The 18,636-nt window shown below is 38.3% G+C and overlaps 1 protein-coding gene across 12 annotated transcripts in view; it reads right to left on the bottom strand.

The window, feature by feature from the left end:
* SLC10A7 (solute carrier family 10 member 7) overlaps positions 1-18,636 on the bottom strand; it is a 153,994-nt gene that overhangs the window by 90,403 nt on the left and 44,955 nt on the right. For 9 of the 12 annotated variants that reach the window (XR_008825824.1, XR_008825829.1, XM_056361625.1 and 6 more), the window contains one exon: positions 10,319-10,357. The exons of 2 other annotated variants lie outside the window; for them this stretch is intronic. Coding sequence is in view for 5 of the 10 variants with exons in the window: in XM_056361625.1 (XP_056217600.1) it covers positions 10,319-10,357 (39 nt within the window). In the remaining 5 variants the exon portion in view is untranslated. Of the gene's footprint in view, positions 1-5,247; positions 5,322-10,318; positions 10,358-18,636 lie in introns of those variants that run through there. One more of the 12 variants, XM_056361668.1, reaches the window with a different exon arrangement.

Genomic DNA, 18,636 nt, shown 5'->3' with positions numbered 1-18,636 from the left:
ACCACAATTAAGCAATGAGGCACTACAAGGTGTGCCTTTTCAGGCTATTAGCACATGCCTCAAATGCACCAGGAGGAAGAAGCTAGAATTTTTCCACTCAGGTGGGCATCACCATGAGCACCTCTATCATACCACAGTACAAAGTGACATACAGAAAGTATGCAGAAGGGGGGAAACCACACGCAGCTTTCATCCAGTGGGTTTCTGTCAGGCAAAAAAGCTGTTCCCAGTCATGCATGGTTGCAGTCAAGTTAAACACTAGGAAAATAAAGGTATCCAGTCAAAGTGTCCAAAGTTGTCCTTTCACGACATTGGCTGAAAACCAGAAGATAATATGAAGCATGGTTTACAAATGTAGAAATAATGACCAATGTTCTTATGTTAACATAAAAAAATTTCTGTCTGACATGGAATGATCACCACATTTAGATACAAGTAAAAAGAAGTCTTTTTATTGGGAAGTAAAAACTAGCAAATTTTTAAATGCTTCACCCTGTCAGAGCTCACACGGTCTTGTCAGCGTGTGACCCCACTTTGTACAACATACCGAGTTCTTCATAGATAAAAGCCAGATGATCACCTAGTCTGATCTTCCACCAACTAACCGGGAAAGGACATCACACAGCCATTATTGCAACAAGCCCTTACACTGGAGTTGACCAAGAAGGTACCTTCAGAAAATATTTTAGAAAAGGAATTTTGTGATACAATCTTTTTTAAAAAAGTAGAAGCAACAAATAAGCAATTTACTTGTCATTACAGGAAAATAATCAGGGGCATGTGGGTGGAGAACTGGAATGAAGGAAGAGGAAAGAAGATGCTGGGAGATGCATTTGCTGACATGTCATGGCAGAAAGGTGACAAACTGTACGAACAAGTCTGAGCCTCAAGGCAGGCAAAGTAACTATCTCCAAGATGGTTTGGGTTTTGTTGGGGTGGAGCTTTAGGGCTTTTGATGTTGTTGTTGTTGGGGTTTTTTTGGTTTGGTTGGTGGTTGTTTTTTTACAGAAAGTCAAAACAAACAATCTATTCCACTGACAGAACAGTGTTAAAAGCAGCCAGGTAATGACAGATCATTAATTAAAACATTTCTTCCCCTCCTTCACAATGACTGATATTTCTAAATAAGTGCCATTAAGAATGAAAGCTGAGGGTTGTTTTGATACTTTGAAAGAAGCTAAGGCAAAATAATAATGAAGGGAGCCTCTTAGCAAGGACACAAGCACGGCCATTCAAAAAAAAAAAAAAATACACAAACTACTGCTGTCTCATACTGAAGGGTCACAACAGTTTCCCAAAACTGCCTTTTAAAAGGCCAACAATAAGTAATAAAGAAACATAAACTTCCAAAGGAAGCTCCAGTTTTATAACAACCGTGCCTTCCCTGCTAGCTAACTTAAAAGACTTTGTGAAAGCTCTTGACCTAACCTCTGGCACTTCCATTAAGACAGTATTTGTCACCCTGACAGCAAGGGGAACGGTTTCCAGCCACTCAACTTATATTAATAATGATGTCCCTCTTGTTTTTACCCCAAGAGACTGAGGACTGCCGATTCACGAACTGCTGAGTTTTGAACAGGCACTGCTAGGTCAGAGAGAAAACCACAGGAAAAAAAAATAATCCTGACCCAGGCAGAGCTTTAACCTGTTCTGGGCCAAAAATTCAAGCAGCTTAATAAATTAGGTGTTTGGTATATTTTTCCACGGCCAAAGAGTCAACTCAAAGTAAAAGGTTTGCATAAATGATACAGCACTAGTATTGCTGTTTGTAAAGAGATATCATGAAGAACGCATACTGCTTTCTAGAATTGAACTCTCGCTGGCTGTTGAAACGACACCAGCTGGTAGACAGAGAAGGAGAAAGATCTCCATGCTCCATTATGAATTAGTGCATTCATGTAGGTGACTCCTCAGCATACCAGATTATATTTTATAACCAACACAGACATCAGGTGAAACAACTCCTTTCAGCAGCACTAGCTCAAAGTGCTAATGAAGCAGAAGACAGGGGTTTAAATACCCCTGTTCCAAATGAAGGGATGATTTCTCTCCACTCCTCCTCATCCCAACACACTTTTTTCATGCAGGTGACTAACAGCTGCAGTACAGAGGAGAGACTGTTGTTCCATTTCAATCAGAAACTAAAACTTTGGGGGAGAACATTAACACTAGAGTCTAAAAACATTTTCATTTCCTTTTGATGAATTTTTTAAAAGGGAGGGAGAAAATTATATATTTTGTGCATTTCCAAATCTTTCTGCAGGGAACATTTACCCTCAAATCAGGCCAAATGACTACATGTTTGTGTACACCACAGCTCTAGAGGAATGCAGTTTTGCTGCTTCTAGTATTAAAAGACACTACAGAGAGGGTGAAATAAAAACCACATTGTCTTTCATAGTGCCTCCCTTCTCAATTTCTCCTTCATGCACCAACATACCTACCATAAAGAACCAATAAATTCAAATATTTGGTTCCCACAGACAACTAGTTATTTGCAATAATTTTAAATCTCGTTTAACAAACCAATTTTCAAAGTTTTGTAGTGCTAATTCTCACCTTTTTAAACAAAGCATGCAAATAATTCTCCAAGTATATGTCAGAAACAAATGCAACTTTTTTAAAACTAATTTCAAGTAAGTGATATGACATCGTTCCATGATACAAACTTCAGTGACTTAACTAGAAGTCAGACACCTTGATCTTTCTAACAGAACTAGTGATATTTCTTTCTGTTAATTTTACTGTCTTTGACTTGGAGTAAACAGAAATGGTTGCAAAACAGAAGACAAGAAAACATCACAAACTAATACCATAACCTTTTCAACATTATGATCTGCATACAATTCTGCACTAGTGCAGTTGTTTTTTTCAAGTCGACTATTAACAAAAAGCAGAACCAGAAAAAAATAGACCAAAAAAAGCATATCCTTTTGACAAAAATGCTAATTTTCACAGTAAAGGCGGCAATGATGAATTTTACAAATTATGACCAAAGTAATCTTAGACAAGCTGATTTTATGCAAAAACTGTTTATCGACATGGATGTGATTCACATATCAATCCAAATTGCCTGATTATATAATATTAAACACACACATTTCCTCCTTTAGATGTTCTCCAAATGATACTTACCAAACTTACATACTCTCTTGACTCTGATATTCATTAGCATTCATTTAAAATGGAATCAAGCTTTTTATAAGTTTTCAGTAAGAGAGAGATGACTGTACCATAGTCATATAGTCACTTTCATTTCCAGTCTCCCCACACTATGTGGTCAGGAGAAATATGGTCAGATAATAAAATTTAAAGTACTTTGAATGCTCAGTTTTAGCTCCTAAAACTTCACTCCCTTCTACTCTGCAATTCCTACATGAAATTGGCCTGGAAGAATAAAGCTGCTTCAACTCTCATGCTATCTTTCTGATTTGAAACAAACACCCCAAATTCTGCCTCTGAATTTTCTGCAGCAATTTCCACTTTTGCTGCTTGTTTTACTAACTCAAAAATGCTACTGCACATACATCCTCAGCTATTTCTTTCCGTAAGAGCCTGTTAACCCATAGAGACAGTAATGATGAGAGATGGGAGGGTTCAATATACTGTCTCAAAAGCTGTCTGTCACCAAGTACCACACCAAGCAAGAGCACTAGATGGGGTTGCTGACCAAAAAAGTAGGTGCAAGAAAAAATTCTACCTACTGTTAGCTATCATATGAAGAAGTGTAGAAAGCAGAATACCCAAATCTATTTATCTTTAAAAAGATTGTAGATCATTATTTTGGGGCTGCAAAGAGAATATGAAGAGATACATTTAATGGCCTACTTACTGCTACCTTTAAATAAACTTTTTTTTGGAAGAACTGGCTACTTGAGTCCCTTAAGACCAAGGGAGATTAATTAAATGGTCAGTAGCAAAAGCTAATGGGAACACTAAGAAAGCACTGAGACCAGCTACAGCTCACATAATTTATAAACATTTGACAGCTAATAGCTTCATTTTTTTGTATTATGTAGATTTCAAGACATTTTCCTCTTAGCCATTGAAAAAAAAATACAGGGACAAATCACTGGCCTTCTAGAGGATACTCTTTTCTGAAAGCTTAATAGTGTATTTTTCTTTCCTCTTGGTTACTGTTACCTACCCTCCTTCTCCTTAATGTTTCAAAGATAACCAACAGCAGGCCTATTACTTGTTAACTGGTTCTCAAACAGTCTGCGCTGGCTGGCCATGTCAACCCCTACTGGCTTCACTGGTCTTTTCAAACGAGCTGTGTCAGACAGACCACACGGTAAGTGTTGTAATACTCAGATTTCCAGTTATTCCCCTACCCGATTTCTCTCAGTCACTTAAAAGCAGGATCTCATTTACTTCTTTTCAACTTTCTGATAATCACACCTTTATACTTACTCCTTTTTTATTTACTCAGAGACAAGGAGATTTTCCTTTTCATTTTTTAACTGACATAACTCTGTCAGTTTGGCAGGAGGTGGAGTGGGTGGGATTAGAATATACTGGTATGGATGCACACACCTATCCATCCCTCAAAACAATCATCAGTATCAAGGGCTCTTTTCTTAAGCTCATACTAACAGGTCTCTGTCACAGTGAACTTTGTTACTCTGCCCTGCTTGTACCAAAATAGTACAAGCTAATTCAAATTTATGTATTAAACTGAGCATGCTACTCACTGGAAGCACTAACACACAGTAAGAGTGAAGGCCTACACATTTATCAAGTTACGTGGCAAATCTGGGAACAGCTGATAATACCCAAACTTACGCTGAGATTTCAGATCAAGCTAGCAGAAATCAAAATGAGCATGTCAAATAACAATGAGAGAACCAAGCACCAGCCACAAAATAAAAGAAAGTTACACTAAGGCAACATAAGTGGCTTCCAAGATTATTTAAATTCCACAGAATCTAAACTCCTCTTGCCAGGTACACAATATCTGGTCCAAAGACTCACTGCTGCCGAGATCTGTCATCCCCTTCCACTCATGCAAAAACCCACCCTTCAGGGCCGAGGTGGCTTCCCAAGTGGCTCATTAACAGGGAGAATTTGCTCAGGATTTTGAGAACCATCAGAATCAAATGTGGAGCACAGACCAGCAGCACCACTGTACTGCTTCACAGAAGAAGAGACCACTTCTAGGAGCATGGTGGCTCACCATAAAGCAGCTTTGCTTTGAAATTAAACAAGACTGAATCCAGAATTCAGCACCTGTTGTGAACAGACGTCCTGGCAAGATTTTCTTGTAAACAGCTAGCGCAGTAAGAAGGGAATCCCAGATGACTGTTCTGCCCCTTTTCATACTGCAAAGACACAATTAAAAGGGAACAAAGGGGTATACAAACATTTGCCGGATTTTAGAAAAATATTTACAATGGTTGTGCTATGAAATAATCAAGCCAGAGAAGGATATTTATCCTAGAAATAACTAAGATGAAAAAGTGATAACAATAAGAAAGAAAAAAAAAAACAAACACCCAAAACAAACCTAAACCATTCAACATCCATTAAGGTAAAATACAGTAAATAAATTCAGCCAATTGGTTATTTCCATACGAGTGGATTTCTTTAAATAGTAATGAAATCATTGCTAAAAAATCCATTGTTATTAAAATAAAAAAGTTGTCTCAGCCTACCAAAATTAGATTTGTAAGTTGCTGGTCATTCCCGTAATTAAATCTGTGTCACAAATTTGCAAGAAAAATGGACACTATGACTAATGCATTTACTTGCTGCACTAGTGCTGTCAGGCTGTGTAAATCATTATGCCTGCTAAAGCAGAGTAGATAAGAATTCCATACATTTTCATTATCCAGCTAGGCCTTGCATACATGTGACAGGCTAACGTACATATTCCATGCTAGCTTTAGCTTTCATTTGGAATACAATGTAAATAAAAACACTAGCCTTGATTTGATTAGCCAAGTGGCTGCTCCAAAAATTAACTGAGTTCTGAACAATATGAATGAGCTCTGCCCCCTTCAAAAGACAGATAAACCAACAAACCCATACATACTTAATTTGGACAAAGGAGACTGATGAAGTGGTGGGCACCTGGAATAGGCTCCTTCCTTCAGACTGACTTATGTAGCCTAGACACATGCCTTCTTTCATCCCATAGGTTCCAACAGAGGAAGCAAAGCTAATCAAAGACAGAATCTGAAGAAGTCTCAACCAACACTTTCATTTTTTGGCTGTCCCTTGCTCTGTTTTCTCAGGAGTGCCATCGTCACAGCAGCAGAACCCTCTGAATCCTTACTTTTCCCCATGATTTCCTGCCACCTCAGACCTTCAGATCTTGGTTACAGTTCTTTGTTTAAGGTGAAGCTGACGGCTGTTCCTTTCACACTTACTGTTCATAACCCCAAGGCACCAAAGAATCAGACAAAATTGACTCACATCACAAGCTGCGTACTCTCATGGGTTTCTGCTTGAGACAGTGGGCTTGGAAAGGAGATTAATGAGAGGTGGGAAGAGATTAGACAAGACTGTTCCTAGTCTAGCAGTGCACAGTATTTTGTGAGGACAACCTCTTCTACACTTCTGACTCTCCTTCTTTCAAGTACATGGTATTATACTGTCACTGCGAATTGAGTTTAGCTCTCAACTGAGCACAGTCTGTTTCAGTGCAAGAGCAGCCTCAATGACAGGCTATGCCTTGCTGAACTTAAAAGTCAAGGACGCTGAGCCACCCAGGCAAACACCATGGAACAGCCATCAGCACAGCATGTTTTGCAGTATCCTGCCTATTGCTCTGTGCTTTGGACTTTAACAACCACTACCTTCCTGTTGCAGCAAAACTTTTCGAAGTAGAACAGAAATGCTTAGGAAGCAACAGTAATGCATACAATGTTAAGAATCTCAGCAGACCCATACTTAACATCCCAGACAATTTCTTTAGCCATTAGGTGCAAAAGTACTCTCTCCTACAAGTGGAAGCAACTACTTCAGTGCTTTGTATCCCAGCAGATCTTAGCACGCATTTGCATGCTTTACGTTAGCAACCCTGCTGATAACCAACTACCCCATATTAGTAAAACGCTATCAGATTTTTATTAACACCTCATTAAAAGGAAAAACTGAAATAATTTATTACGTTCTACAATTATTGTAAACCAAACTGTTTAAACGAGGGGAGGAGATAATGACATTAACTACCCAACTCAAAGAGATCCTCTGTGGTATGATTCTAAATATTCTCTTGGCTGAAATTTATGTAAATTGAATTCATCTATCGTTAGTTATTACTAATCTAGCTACATAAAAACACTTTTCTGTAACAATTAGTTCTGTAAAACACTGCATTTTAATTAGACCTGGGATATTATTAAACTAAGTGTAAATATATATAGTATCTTTCCATACATTGTTTTGCCTGTGTATTTATAGGAATATGGGCTTTGGTAGAGTTTAAAAAATAATTACTTTGCAGTTGGTTGGTAATTTTTGTAAATCTCCTTACCAGAAAACACCTCCAAAGGCTTCATCTAAGTGTATTTCTGCTCATCAAGACATATTTGGCATTTCTACGTTTTGCATACCACAGTGTTCCGTTTCACCTGAGTAACCTCATCTCAGTATCATTCTAACATTATGCTAAGTCTTTTCCCACAAACATTTTGTTCCACAGTTACTTAACTTCTCAAGGACCATTTCCTAGTCTTACAAAAAAAAAAAAAAAAGATTTTAAAAAAAAAGATTTAAAAGCACAGCACATCTTTCAGCCCCTTCAAATCAGCTTGCTTCACAGTATCATATGCAGGCACTGGCCCACAGGGCATAGTCTGAGAACAGACAACAACATACTGTCCTCCTGGCTTTGTCAGGGCTACATTAACAGCCCATGTGCTACACATTTTAAGACAGGGAACATAAGAAAACTGCAGCCCTGCCAGTGGTCAGATCCTTTCACATTATTTCCAGGACATGTACACGGTTATGGTCACAAAGATATAGTTATATACCTAAGCCTATCCACAGACAGCACATCATCAGACACTAATAAGAAAAATGCAAATGAGATTTAGAATCATCATGAATTAAAGATACAGGAAATAGGATCTCCACCTACAGCCAAGTCTGTAAGTTGGGCACCAATATAAACACAGATTTCCAAAACCACCACCAGGACCTTCCATTATCTTCTCAGAAAAAGGCCAATTATTTTCATGTTTTACAGAACAGTTTTGATTTCAAACAAGTATGTGTGCGTGTATATAATTACTACTTCGCTAGTTGTTCATGGAAAACTTGCAAGTAAGTGACCACATGCTAGTGACATTCAGAAGCCACTCCATAAAGGCCACATAGACCTACCTACAGCACTGGCTACTTACTGCAGTCCCTGCCCCGTTATCACCCCATTGCATTTTCAGTCATAAGGTTCATCCTATCAACTTCATAACTGGAAATGTTTGTAAGAGCAAGGCTTTCAGTAAATGTATTTGTGATTTATTTTCTGTCATACATACATATTCCCTACAAAATCATGATTTCAAACCAGGATACCACAACAAGCATCTCATTGTGTGCATGTATTTGTGAATTCATAATGGCCACTTTCTTTATAATTTTGTTTTTCAAAACAAATCAATTATTAGAAAAGAAATCAGCTGGTACTTTGGTTTGATTCTAGCTGATCTGCAATATTTTTAGAAGTCTTTCCTAAGAATTTTTTAACAAGAATATTTACTGCAATGCTGCTCCAAGATTAAAAAAAAAAAAAAAAAAAAGTGAAGTGAATAAAAAAAGTTAAATGAGGTAATTATATGTACATTGAACTTTCCAGGGATCAGTTCATGGAACTAAGATCAAAACCAAAAGTGGGAGTATTACATGAACACACAAACTAGCTCAGCTTCTTTAACTGAGATTTCTTCAAAGAGCTACAAACACGTTCTAGAAATTGAAATATGTTTATGGTGCCTTACTAGGAGCCAGCATTGTCAAAAGATATTCTCCTAATGACAGCTGAACTGAGGCCTTTGGGTATTCAAGGAAACCTCCTGAACAGAAAGCCAGGGAAAGCAGAGAAACCGGAGCTCATGCCAAGCAACAAGAGAAAATGCCACACACACACAGACTTAACAGTTGCTCTAACACTGGGATTCCACAGTTTGTGGCAGAAAGCACCTTCTTCCCGTTGGAAAAGGAGAGGATAGATGACTGAAAGGAAAAAGTATTTTGGGAACTGATATTTTAAAAATGTGAAGTCATCTATACCCAAAAAACTTATATCCACCCTCCTAACTTTAAGCTAAACCCTCAAAAGTAGCAGCAGAATGCATAACTCCAAAATGCCACACAATTTTCTCCTGGCAGTACAGCTTTACATACTTAAAACTCCCAAACTCTAACTATTCATAAAACAAACATGCATCAAGTTACTTATTTTGCACTTGCAGTTTTGATTTTAATTTTCTAATCTGAATTTGTCATTCATTCATTTTATACAACATAGTCCTCCTTCTGGGGACACAGGATTGGAATCACGAGTGAATACTTCTAAACAACTACAAATTTTAGTAAAAACCAACAAATGAAATTATTAGCTGCCTAAATAAATAAAACAGTCGCAGTATCTTGCCTACACATAAAATAATTTGTATTTAATATTCATTAATGTCTCTCTAAACAACATATCAATAAAAGAAATCTAATCTTCCTTTCTTCATAAATATATTTAGTGATTTTTATAGTGTCCTTTCTGAATCTTTGGATACCATCAGGCCCACAAATACTGTTTTTGCTTTTTACAGAAATGGTTATATTTCCAGCTGGATTGATTGTTTTCCCATATCTAGCTATTTTAGTGTGCTCCTCAGAGACAGAGTGGCTTCACTGACAGCAAAATATGCTAAACAAATGACAAGTCACTGAGTAAATTAGCATCTACTCTCTGATCAGCTGGGTCATGTTTTCTTTTCAAAATCCATGGCCTCTTGATAGAAAATAATGAGTATTTGATGGGCCTTATTAGAAAAATCAATATATTGATGCCCATGTCTGAAACATCTGCATAATAATAGCTTCTGTTAACCCATTAAGGAGAAAATTAAGATGTGTTTACACATTATTAATTTACCACGAGCAGAAACAATTTACTCACTACTTTTCTCAAGAGTTTAACAAAAAGAAATTGTAGTAGCTGCATTTAATGGCACGGTGACACAAACTGAAAGATGATTCAAATTCTTGCCAGCTATATGGCATAATTCCACCAACACTAATGTGAACAATACAAACACACCAATGACACTATTAAAATAAAAGCACTTGCTATTAATAATGCATTACTTACCAAAAAACTTCCAAAAGCAGAATTAAATATAGCAGCTGCCTGAAGAGAGAAAAAGATAAATATCACCAATGGTAAAACAGCTATAGTACAAGAATAAAATGTTATTCCCCCACCCAACAAGCTATTCGATTCTCCAAATACACACATACACAGAGACATTAGGCAGTTGGCCACTGCTTAAAAAATTGCCAGTGGCCTGTAACTTATGAAGACTGATAGGTTCTAGTTTATGCATTTATAAGTAATGTGCTGAAATGGACAAAAGCAGGAGAAGAAAATCCTTGCCAGTTGACCTAAGAGGTATATCCACAAGAACTAAGAATATTACACAGAAGCTTCATCTCACTGCTTTTGCCCTGATTTGCCAGAAACATTTTTACATATTGACACCTATTAATTGAAATAAATATAATCTGACTTAAGTAAAACACTGCATTTTCATAGACTTAATTTTTAATGGAATATTAATCAGGCAGGCAAACTTAGTTGTTCATCATAATAAAGTATTGACAAATTCGTAAGTTTCTGTAGTTTGACCAACAAATTTAAAATAGGAAAAAAAACCCAAAAAAAAACAAAACCACACAACCACCCCACACTTCTGAGGGCAGTGTCTAATCATCACTTTTTACTCCACACTCATTTAAAATAAGAAAATAAACAAGTCTGATAATGACTTTAGACATCTTTGTGCTTACCTAAATATCCAGGAAATACAAGGTAGCAGTATTATTTCTTAATATTAACTCATTAAATTCCAAGAAATTAAAACTTGAGTCTTGAATAGCTTTCCCCAATTACCAAGAAAGAACGGAAACTCTTGTATAGTAGCCAGTCTGATGATGAAAAGCCACACAGCAAAGGTAAGAGGAAAGGGAGAAGGGAAATCTACCATCTACATGAAAATTTAGAGCACAGTCAAATTAATCACTCTGGACACTTCCAGCTAAAGATTAATAACAAGTGGATGCTAGCGAGTTTAGTAAGTTTGAATAAAGTCCAAAATCAGGGTAGGAGCTGTAGCTGAACCTGCCTTCTGCTCCATAAGAGGATGCAATGAAAATGAATGGGTAATGAGATCCTTGGCTCTAGAGAGCTTAGCTTTCTTATTCAAGTTCATAATTAATTCAAAGCTTTGATAATTTCATTAGATTCCTCCTCTGCTAGCCCTATCAATAAAAGATGGCACTGGACTGCAGCTCCTCAGTGGCCCAAATACAAAAACAAATGCGGACTGGGAAACCTTTGCTGACTTGCTTACTAACAGGGACAATGGCATATGGCACTCCATGTTGCGGAGGGAGCATCTGAATAGATACAGCTAAATAAAACATTATAGTTGACAGTTGTAAACTACAGTAACATATTTTAACACCTCTTCCTCATCAGCATTCCTTTTTTGAACATAAAAAGAGGCACAAGTCCAAACAGTTCCTCTTGCCAGAGATCACAGCTGAAAGCAAGAGTGAGTACTACTTAAAATAATTTTTCAACAAGTGTGAATTAAATCAGGATTTTCTACCGTGCAGCTGATACTTCCATGTGGCCAGAGAGCACCAGATTACACCCATGCACACAAACCTACTGCAAAGGATCAGTTTCAATACAGATCACCTTGCAGGTATTTTTTGTTCATATATCCCTCTTCAAGTTCCTGTCACGATTATATTAAAAAACCCACCAGGTTTATCAAGTCTCTTTGGTATTTGTTGGACACATGCCACTCTTACACAGACTGATTGTATTTGACCTCTTCAAACCGGAAAAGATGCAGAAAGGTCCCTTTTATTACATCTGCCTCTGAATCCATGAAGGAGGATCTAGATTTCCATTTTTAAGCACACTTAAAGATCTCTTCCTTGCAAAACAGTCTTTGCTATATAAATCAGTGTAAATCAACTGTTAAGATCTGAAAGACAGAAGCATCTGGGCTTCACTTCCACACCAGAAGGCTGGGAGGAAACTTGATGGTCCCCTCCTCCCAATGCAAATTGTGTGTGCAGAGCGACAGCTACATTTCTGTCTGCCACAAAGAACTGTGTCGCTCACCCTCTTCAGGAAAGCTGGTGGAGCCAACGTAAAATGGATAGAGAGCATAAGTAGTAGCCCTTCGCTTTCTAACATGCTAAACTTACCTCCCTGTCTCAAAAATATCCAGTCCTACCAGAAGCTGGATTCAGGCCAGGCTCTGCTTGCACTGCAGGTGAGCCTGCCAGACCACAGCCACTGATGCAAGAGAAATAACTTTAGTGCTAGAAAGCTCTCAGCCATTCTCCTGGTCACCTCAACGATGCACAAAAAACAAAGCAGTAGCTCAAAGGAGTAGCTGGCAAGAACCGGTACACTTAGTATGACACCGTGCATCTAGTTTTAGCCACATGAGCAGCTACCAATTCTGATTTGAGGATCATCTACAGACACAAGAATGTATTTTTTACTTAAAATACACTGCAATTCCACTTCCAGGAGAAATTCTGTACCTGGAAAGGTGTTAAGGAGAGACGCTAGATAGTTCTGTGGTGGCAATACTGGATGGTGATGTTTTGGCTATCAACAAACTTTCTTCTTTCCCAATCCAGCTGGAAGATTTCCGATTTGTTTGTTTTGGGGGTTTGTTTGTTCCGGGTTGTTTGGGTTTTTTTAATATTCTCAAGCACATAACAGGTACTAAGACAACAGTCTTAGACAATTTTTATGCTTCAGGTATTCAGCCAGTCATGTGCAAAAATCATAATTCACAACTAGTCCAGGGGTACAGTAGTTTGCAATTTTTAATTCCCTTTCTCCAAAGTGTCAGAAATTGTCCATAGCAGATGATTAAGCACACATTAGAGGCAAAAGAGGAAAAAGAAGGGAAAATAAAACAAAAAGCGAAAACCGCAAGTTAAGGTATAATCATTCAGATTATTTGCCTCACTGAGGGAGGACTTACACATGTCAATTAGTCTATTTGCAGTTTTCATTATAAAAATTTCTCCTGCAGAATAAATTCAGAAGAAATTTTTCTCATACCCACAAACCTGGGGCTTGTATTTGCAATTCTGGTTCAGCTTAAACAAACTGGTAGTGAACTGAGTTGCTCCAATTCGTAATTAAACATACCTAGTAGCACGACCCTGTAGAATTTAAACACTTTGTGCTTCCAACTCCCTTCTATCAAGAGAGATAATATTGCCTACATACCTCACAGGGCATTGTCAAAATTAATTCATTGCTTAAAAAGCACTCTGAGATCCTTAGAGGGATGATACAAATAAACATTAGTGCTGACACATGATACAGCTAGGCTCTTCGTTTTCTATTTGAAACATTTATTAGTCACTATTATTGTATAACTTTTTTTTAGTGTTTGCTCCTTTTGTGCTTCAACAGATATCAGACTATATGCAGTCAGCTTAAATGAAACAATAAAACATGAAAACATTTAGATGTCCTTATAATACTCCAAGTTCAGATTCGCATGTGTTTGCAAACCGTTCATTGCACTTACCGTTAATACGAGGGGAGAGTTCACTATAAAATCAATGGCAAGATCCTTTCAAAAGGTAAATGCATAGCCATGTCTTGAAATGCAAGGTCAGACCACATTCAAAAGCAGCAGCAGTAAGAACCAGACCAATCATTCAAGTTTACATCAACTCAGAGACATGACTGAAAGTCACTATCGGTACTCTTAACAGGGCTAGTACAGGAGAGCATGTACATCTCCAGTTTAAAACAGTACACACTAGCTCCACTAAACACCAAGTCTGCTTGATGTTAAGCAGGTACAATTTCAGTCAACTCTGTATGGCACTGGACTTGAGGGAACTCTCTCGCTGGTCGGCATTTCCAGGGAGGATCTGCTGGCCTGGAGCACTTTCAAGGGAGCAGTAACTCAGTCCACCTCTGAAGGAAACCCATCTGGCAGTACACTGGGCAGAAGCCTTCCTCTTCCCATACCTCAAACCTAGTGCAAAGCTTCAGCCCTTCATCTCTCACCTTATCTGGAACACATGTACAGAAAACACTGCTACAATTTCTAACAGTGACGGCAACAAAAACCAAGACGGATCCCATTGTAACAAAGGCTAGTAAAAGAAGAAAAAGGCAAAGCCACAACCAAGGGGCTGAGCACTTCCCCACGGGTGGGTACCCAACTGCAGCAGCAAGTACACAGAGCATTCCAGTCCGTGTACCTGAGCAGCAAATCGAACAAGCGTGCTAAGGTTTTGATAGCAGTAAACACAGAATAAATTCTGAACTCTATTCCACTTCCTTGTATTTTGGTATCAAACTAAACTACCTTGGAATTTATTAGACTAGATAACTTTTGATAGTAATGTAGCAAGACCACATTAAAGAAGAGGAAAAGATACACTGGCAACATTTGGAACACCTGGGTCAAAACCCAACATTCTATCATTATCGGCAGTATTTGAATGAAACTGTTATGCACAACTCAACTGGAACTACAATTTCTTTTACTGCAGAGTCACAGGGAAACAACAGTGCCTTATAGCTTTGTATGTGGATCACGTAAAAAAGTAAAAGGCTTTTTCACCAATATGTATGTATCTTTTTAACACTAAAACATTTGATTATTGAGTGTCATTTGGCAGCCTTTAGGAAAGTAACCTTCCTAACTGTACTTAACCCGATGCTTACCCAGAGGCACCCTATAGCTGAGAGAGCATATGCTATGCGCACTAGGACCCGCCTGGCCCCAAGTTGTCCCTGCTCTGCGGGAAGGACATTCCAGGGCCAAGGCCACAGATGCAGCGTAATGAAACTAAATCACCTTAAAATGTCTCAGAAGGAAGTGGCCTGGGTGTCATACAAAGCTGCTCCAAGTATGTCCACAATTACCTGCAGTTAAAACCTCATCATCTTCAGATGTGCACTAGTGGGGGATATACAGCTCGAGCACCAGGCATAAGATTAAATATCCTATTTAACACACATGGCATAATGAAGAAGAGAGAAAACCCCAGAACAGTAGAAAGGAACTGGAGAAAGACAATGACTCTAGCAGGATTATGCAGTAGAGGCACAGAACACAATGTAGTACTGTAAGATTTTACATTGTCCATATTATTAATGCAAAATTGATAGACCTGTGTCTCCTATTTGACAGGAAGAAGAAAAAAAAAATTTAAAAAAATGGAAGAAAGTGATGGAAATGGTTTGACCCAAGACGGCAGAAAAGGAAATTTTATCTCGCCAAAGAGATCAGTGTAGTTCAAGAAGGTGGAGGAAGATGGTAGGACGTCAGAAGTAGCTTGAATGCACTGGCAGAGTCCCTTTAAACTCCTTCAATCTTCTATTTAAAAATAAAATCTCATGTGAGTGTTACCACAGCTCATGTCTTAACTGCTGTTTCCATTAATAAGATGTTACAGCTCTGTAGAAAGCTATTTGCTACAGCACTGTTACTGCAAACAGAATATAAATATACCTAATAAGGTTTAATCTGTGTTGCTGTTCATAACTATTCATATCTGAGTTCAGACGGGAAAAATATATATATTCAAGTTCCTGGTTTTGAGCACTAAATTGAATCAGGTGTCCTCTTCTCTTAAGAAAATTAAGTTGCTTTTGTGCAAGAGTGTTTTAATGAGAACAGAGCCTGCCGACATTGATAAATGGGAATGACACCAGAGAGAGCATGTAAGCAGGACAATATGTGCATGTTACAGTCTTACAGGCTATTTTTCACTGACTATCCTGAATGACTTCGCTGTTTCTTAAGGGGCCTATTAATCTCAAATTTAGTTATTACACAACGTTTATTTGAACATACATTCTGTGGATGATGACAGTTAATAAAGGAAATCTTTTACAAGCTGTATTTTTACATATTGTTCCAACTGCAGCTCCTAGTCAATCTACTGTATTGATGAAATAACCTAGTTATGATGCAGCTTTAAAAAAGGCACATATATTCAGATTCTTTTCTAAGCATATGGGGACTCTTAAATAACTGTTAAAATGCATATAAAAATCCTGCTACAGCATGGCAAAATAAAAGAGGTAGTGTTAACTGCTCAACAAAGTCTCTAGCTGCACAGTTGCCCCCTCAAAGGCAACGCACATGCCTTTTTAACACTACAGCATCATCTTTAAGAAACAAACAGGGTCTAGACTTGACTCTTGGAGATGTATAAACACTCCATATTGAATTCAGCAGAAGCAGTAGTATGCATCTTACACATTAATTTGGCCCCACGTATTGTATACATGATAGGCCACCTCAACAGTGTTATTTCATTAAAAAAAAAAAAAAAACAAAACCAAAACCACAAACACAAACACACACATGCCCCCCCCCCCCCCCCCCCCAAAAAAAAAACAAACCCACACAAAACCAGACTTTGGCAACAACTACATTTTGAGTCCAAAGAAATCTTAATAAAAATCTGAACTCTTATTCAAGAAGTCTTTTAAAAAAAGACACCAATCTCCAATTTTTTAGTGGAGTGGAACTGTACACATAACCTTATCTTCTTAGAAAAACAAAACCAAAATCACCCAAAACCCCATACCACACACAAAAAAACCTGTATGCCTGCAAACCAAGGAAACGCCAGAACACAACAGGAAAACCCACCAAGATACGGTGGGGATTATGTTTTTTACCCACGGCCACATTCCCTGTGGTCCAACACAATTTGTTGACTGTGCAAAAGATATGGCCTAATCCGCAACCTGCCTCTAGAGCTGTGCTGAAAATACGAAAACATTTCTTTATTTCAACCATGTTCAATAACCATCAGTTTTATGGAAATAATGCTGAAAAGGCACCAGAAAATGAAAACAGAATAACTAATGTGCTTTTTGTTCACATTTCAGTGGGGGAATGTCATCCAGAGAATGATCTCCTCTAAAATACCTCATTGAGCCATGGATTCAAAGCTGCATACACTCCAGATTTGTTCCGGGCTGGCAGAGGTTGCCATCACCCGAGTACAAGTTTGTGCTGCCTCAGTCAGGCTCAGCGTTCTGCCACAAGCAGAGCACAGAAACAAGCTGGGGGCTCTGCTGGCAGAGAGTTATTACCTCCTACCTCTTACTAGCCAAGTTCCTTCTGTTGAAAATGACTCTTTCACTCCCACATTTTTGCAGTTTCTCATAACCATCACCGCCTGTTGGTAATAATATTTATAAATAAAAAAACATCAATCAAGAGGATGTCAAAAGGCAGGCTTTTTAGACACTTTAGTGTATGTGGTGCTCTCCATTGAAGGATTTCTGTTTGACCAATAGTTTCAGCAATACTGAAACAGGGAAAGAAAACTATCCTGCTTCCTTTCACCAGAAACAGTAACTTCTCTACTGTGACAGGCATGACTTAAGGCAGTTCTGGAGCGTCAGCACTGTATTTCTCATTCAGGGGCCGTAGATGAAGACATCAAAATATATACATCAAAGGCTTTTTTTCCAGAGAGTAAAACCAGAACATAAACATTTGTTAACAATGCAAATAGTGAAGGTTAAGCATTCAGACCTCAAAAACGTTTATGTGTCGGTCTGCAAATTTCCACTGATACTAAGATGTAACAGGAAGTTATATAAGTAACAGGAAATGCATGTTGAGCAGAGGTTGGAAAGCAGCACTGCCCTGCGTGGCTGGATCTTTTTACTTGAGATTACTTGTATAACTGAGCAGAATGAAAACAAAAACCTTTGTCATCAGTATCAGAAAGATCACAGGAAGGAAGCCAGGAGGGAAGAAACTCTTTCAGGAGCTGGAATGTCCATCGCCACACTGAAAGAACCAAGACTTGGTCTCTTCAGGTACAGAAGAGATTAGATACCTTATGAGACACAGCGCACAGTATCTGACTAGCCCAGGCTATCAGCTGTACAGTAGTCACTTTGTTCGTAGTTTTTTTGCTTTATCATAAATGCCACAGATCCACCCATACCCTTTTCTTCCTTCTAACAACCATGGTCTGTTTCCTTTCGACAACGAGAAGGGCTGTCAGCAGAGATAGCCACCAGTAATCTCACCTCATCCTTGTGCAAGACAATCCTTGACCAGCTATGCCCCAAGCCCTGAAGCTATAACTTAATCTTCCTGTCCTCCCATCAGCTGCAGCACAAAACACAAAAATCATGCACCAAAGACACAGGGCCTTCTAAGTGTCAGTTCCTACGTCATGCACCCCAATGGGCAGTAACCTGAACATCCACAGTGGAATTCTGAATACCAACATGAATAAACAGAGGCAGTTTCTAATTTTCTCTCCTCTACTTTACTGTAAATGCAAATATTAAGATTACTGGCCAGTGCCAGTGTAAACATTCAAGTAAGCAGTGATTTAAAGCTGACAGAC

This window comes from Falco biarmicus, chromosome 1 (assembly GCF_023638135.1).
Source record: "Falco biarmicus isolate bFalBia1 chromosome 1, bFalBia1.pri, whole genome shotgun sequence".
NCBI classification, from domain to species: domain Eukaryota; kingdom Metazoa; phylum Chordata; class Aves; order Falconiformes; family Falconidae; genus Falco; species Falco biarmicus.
Note: the sequence above shows the minus strand (reverse complement) of the source record. Positions and strands in the feature narration are given on the sequence as shown.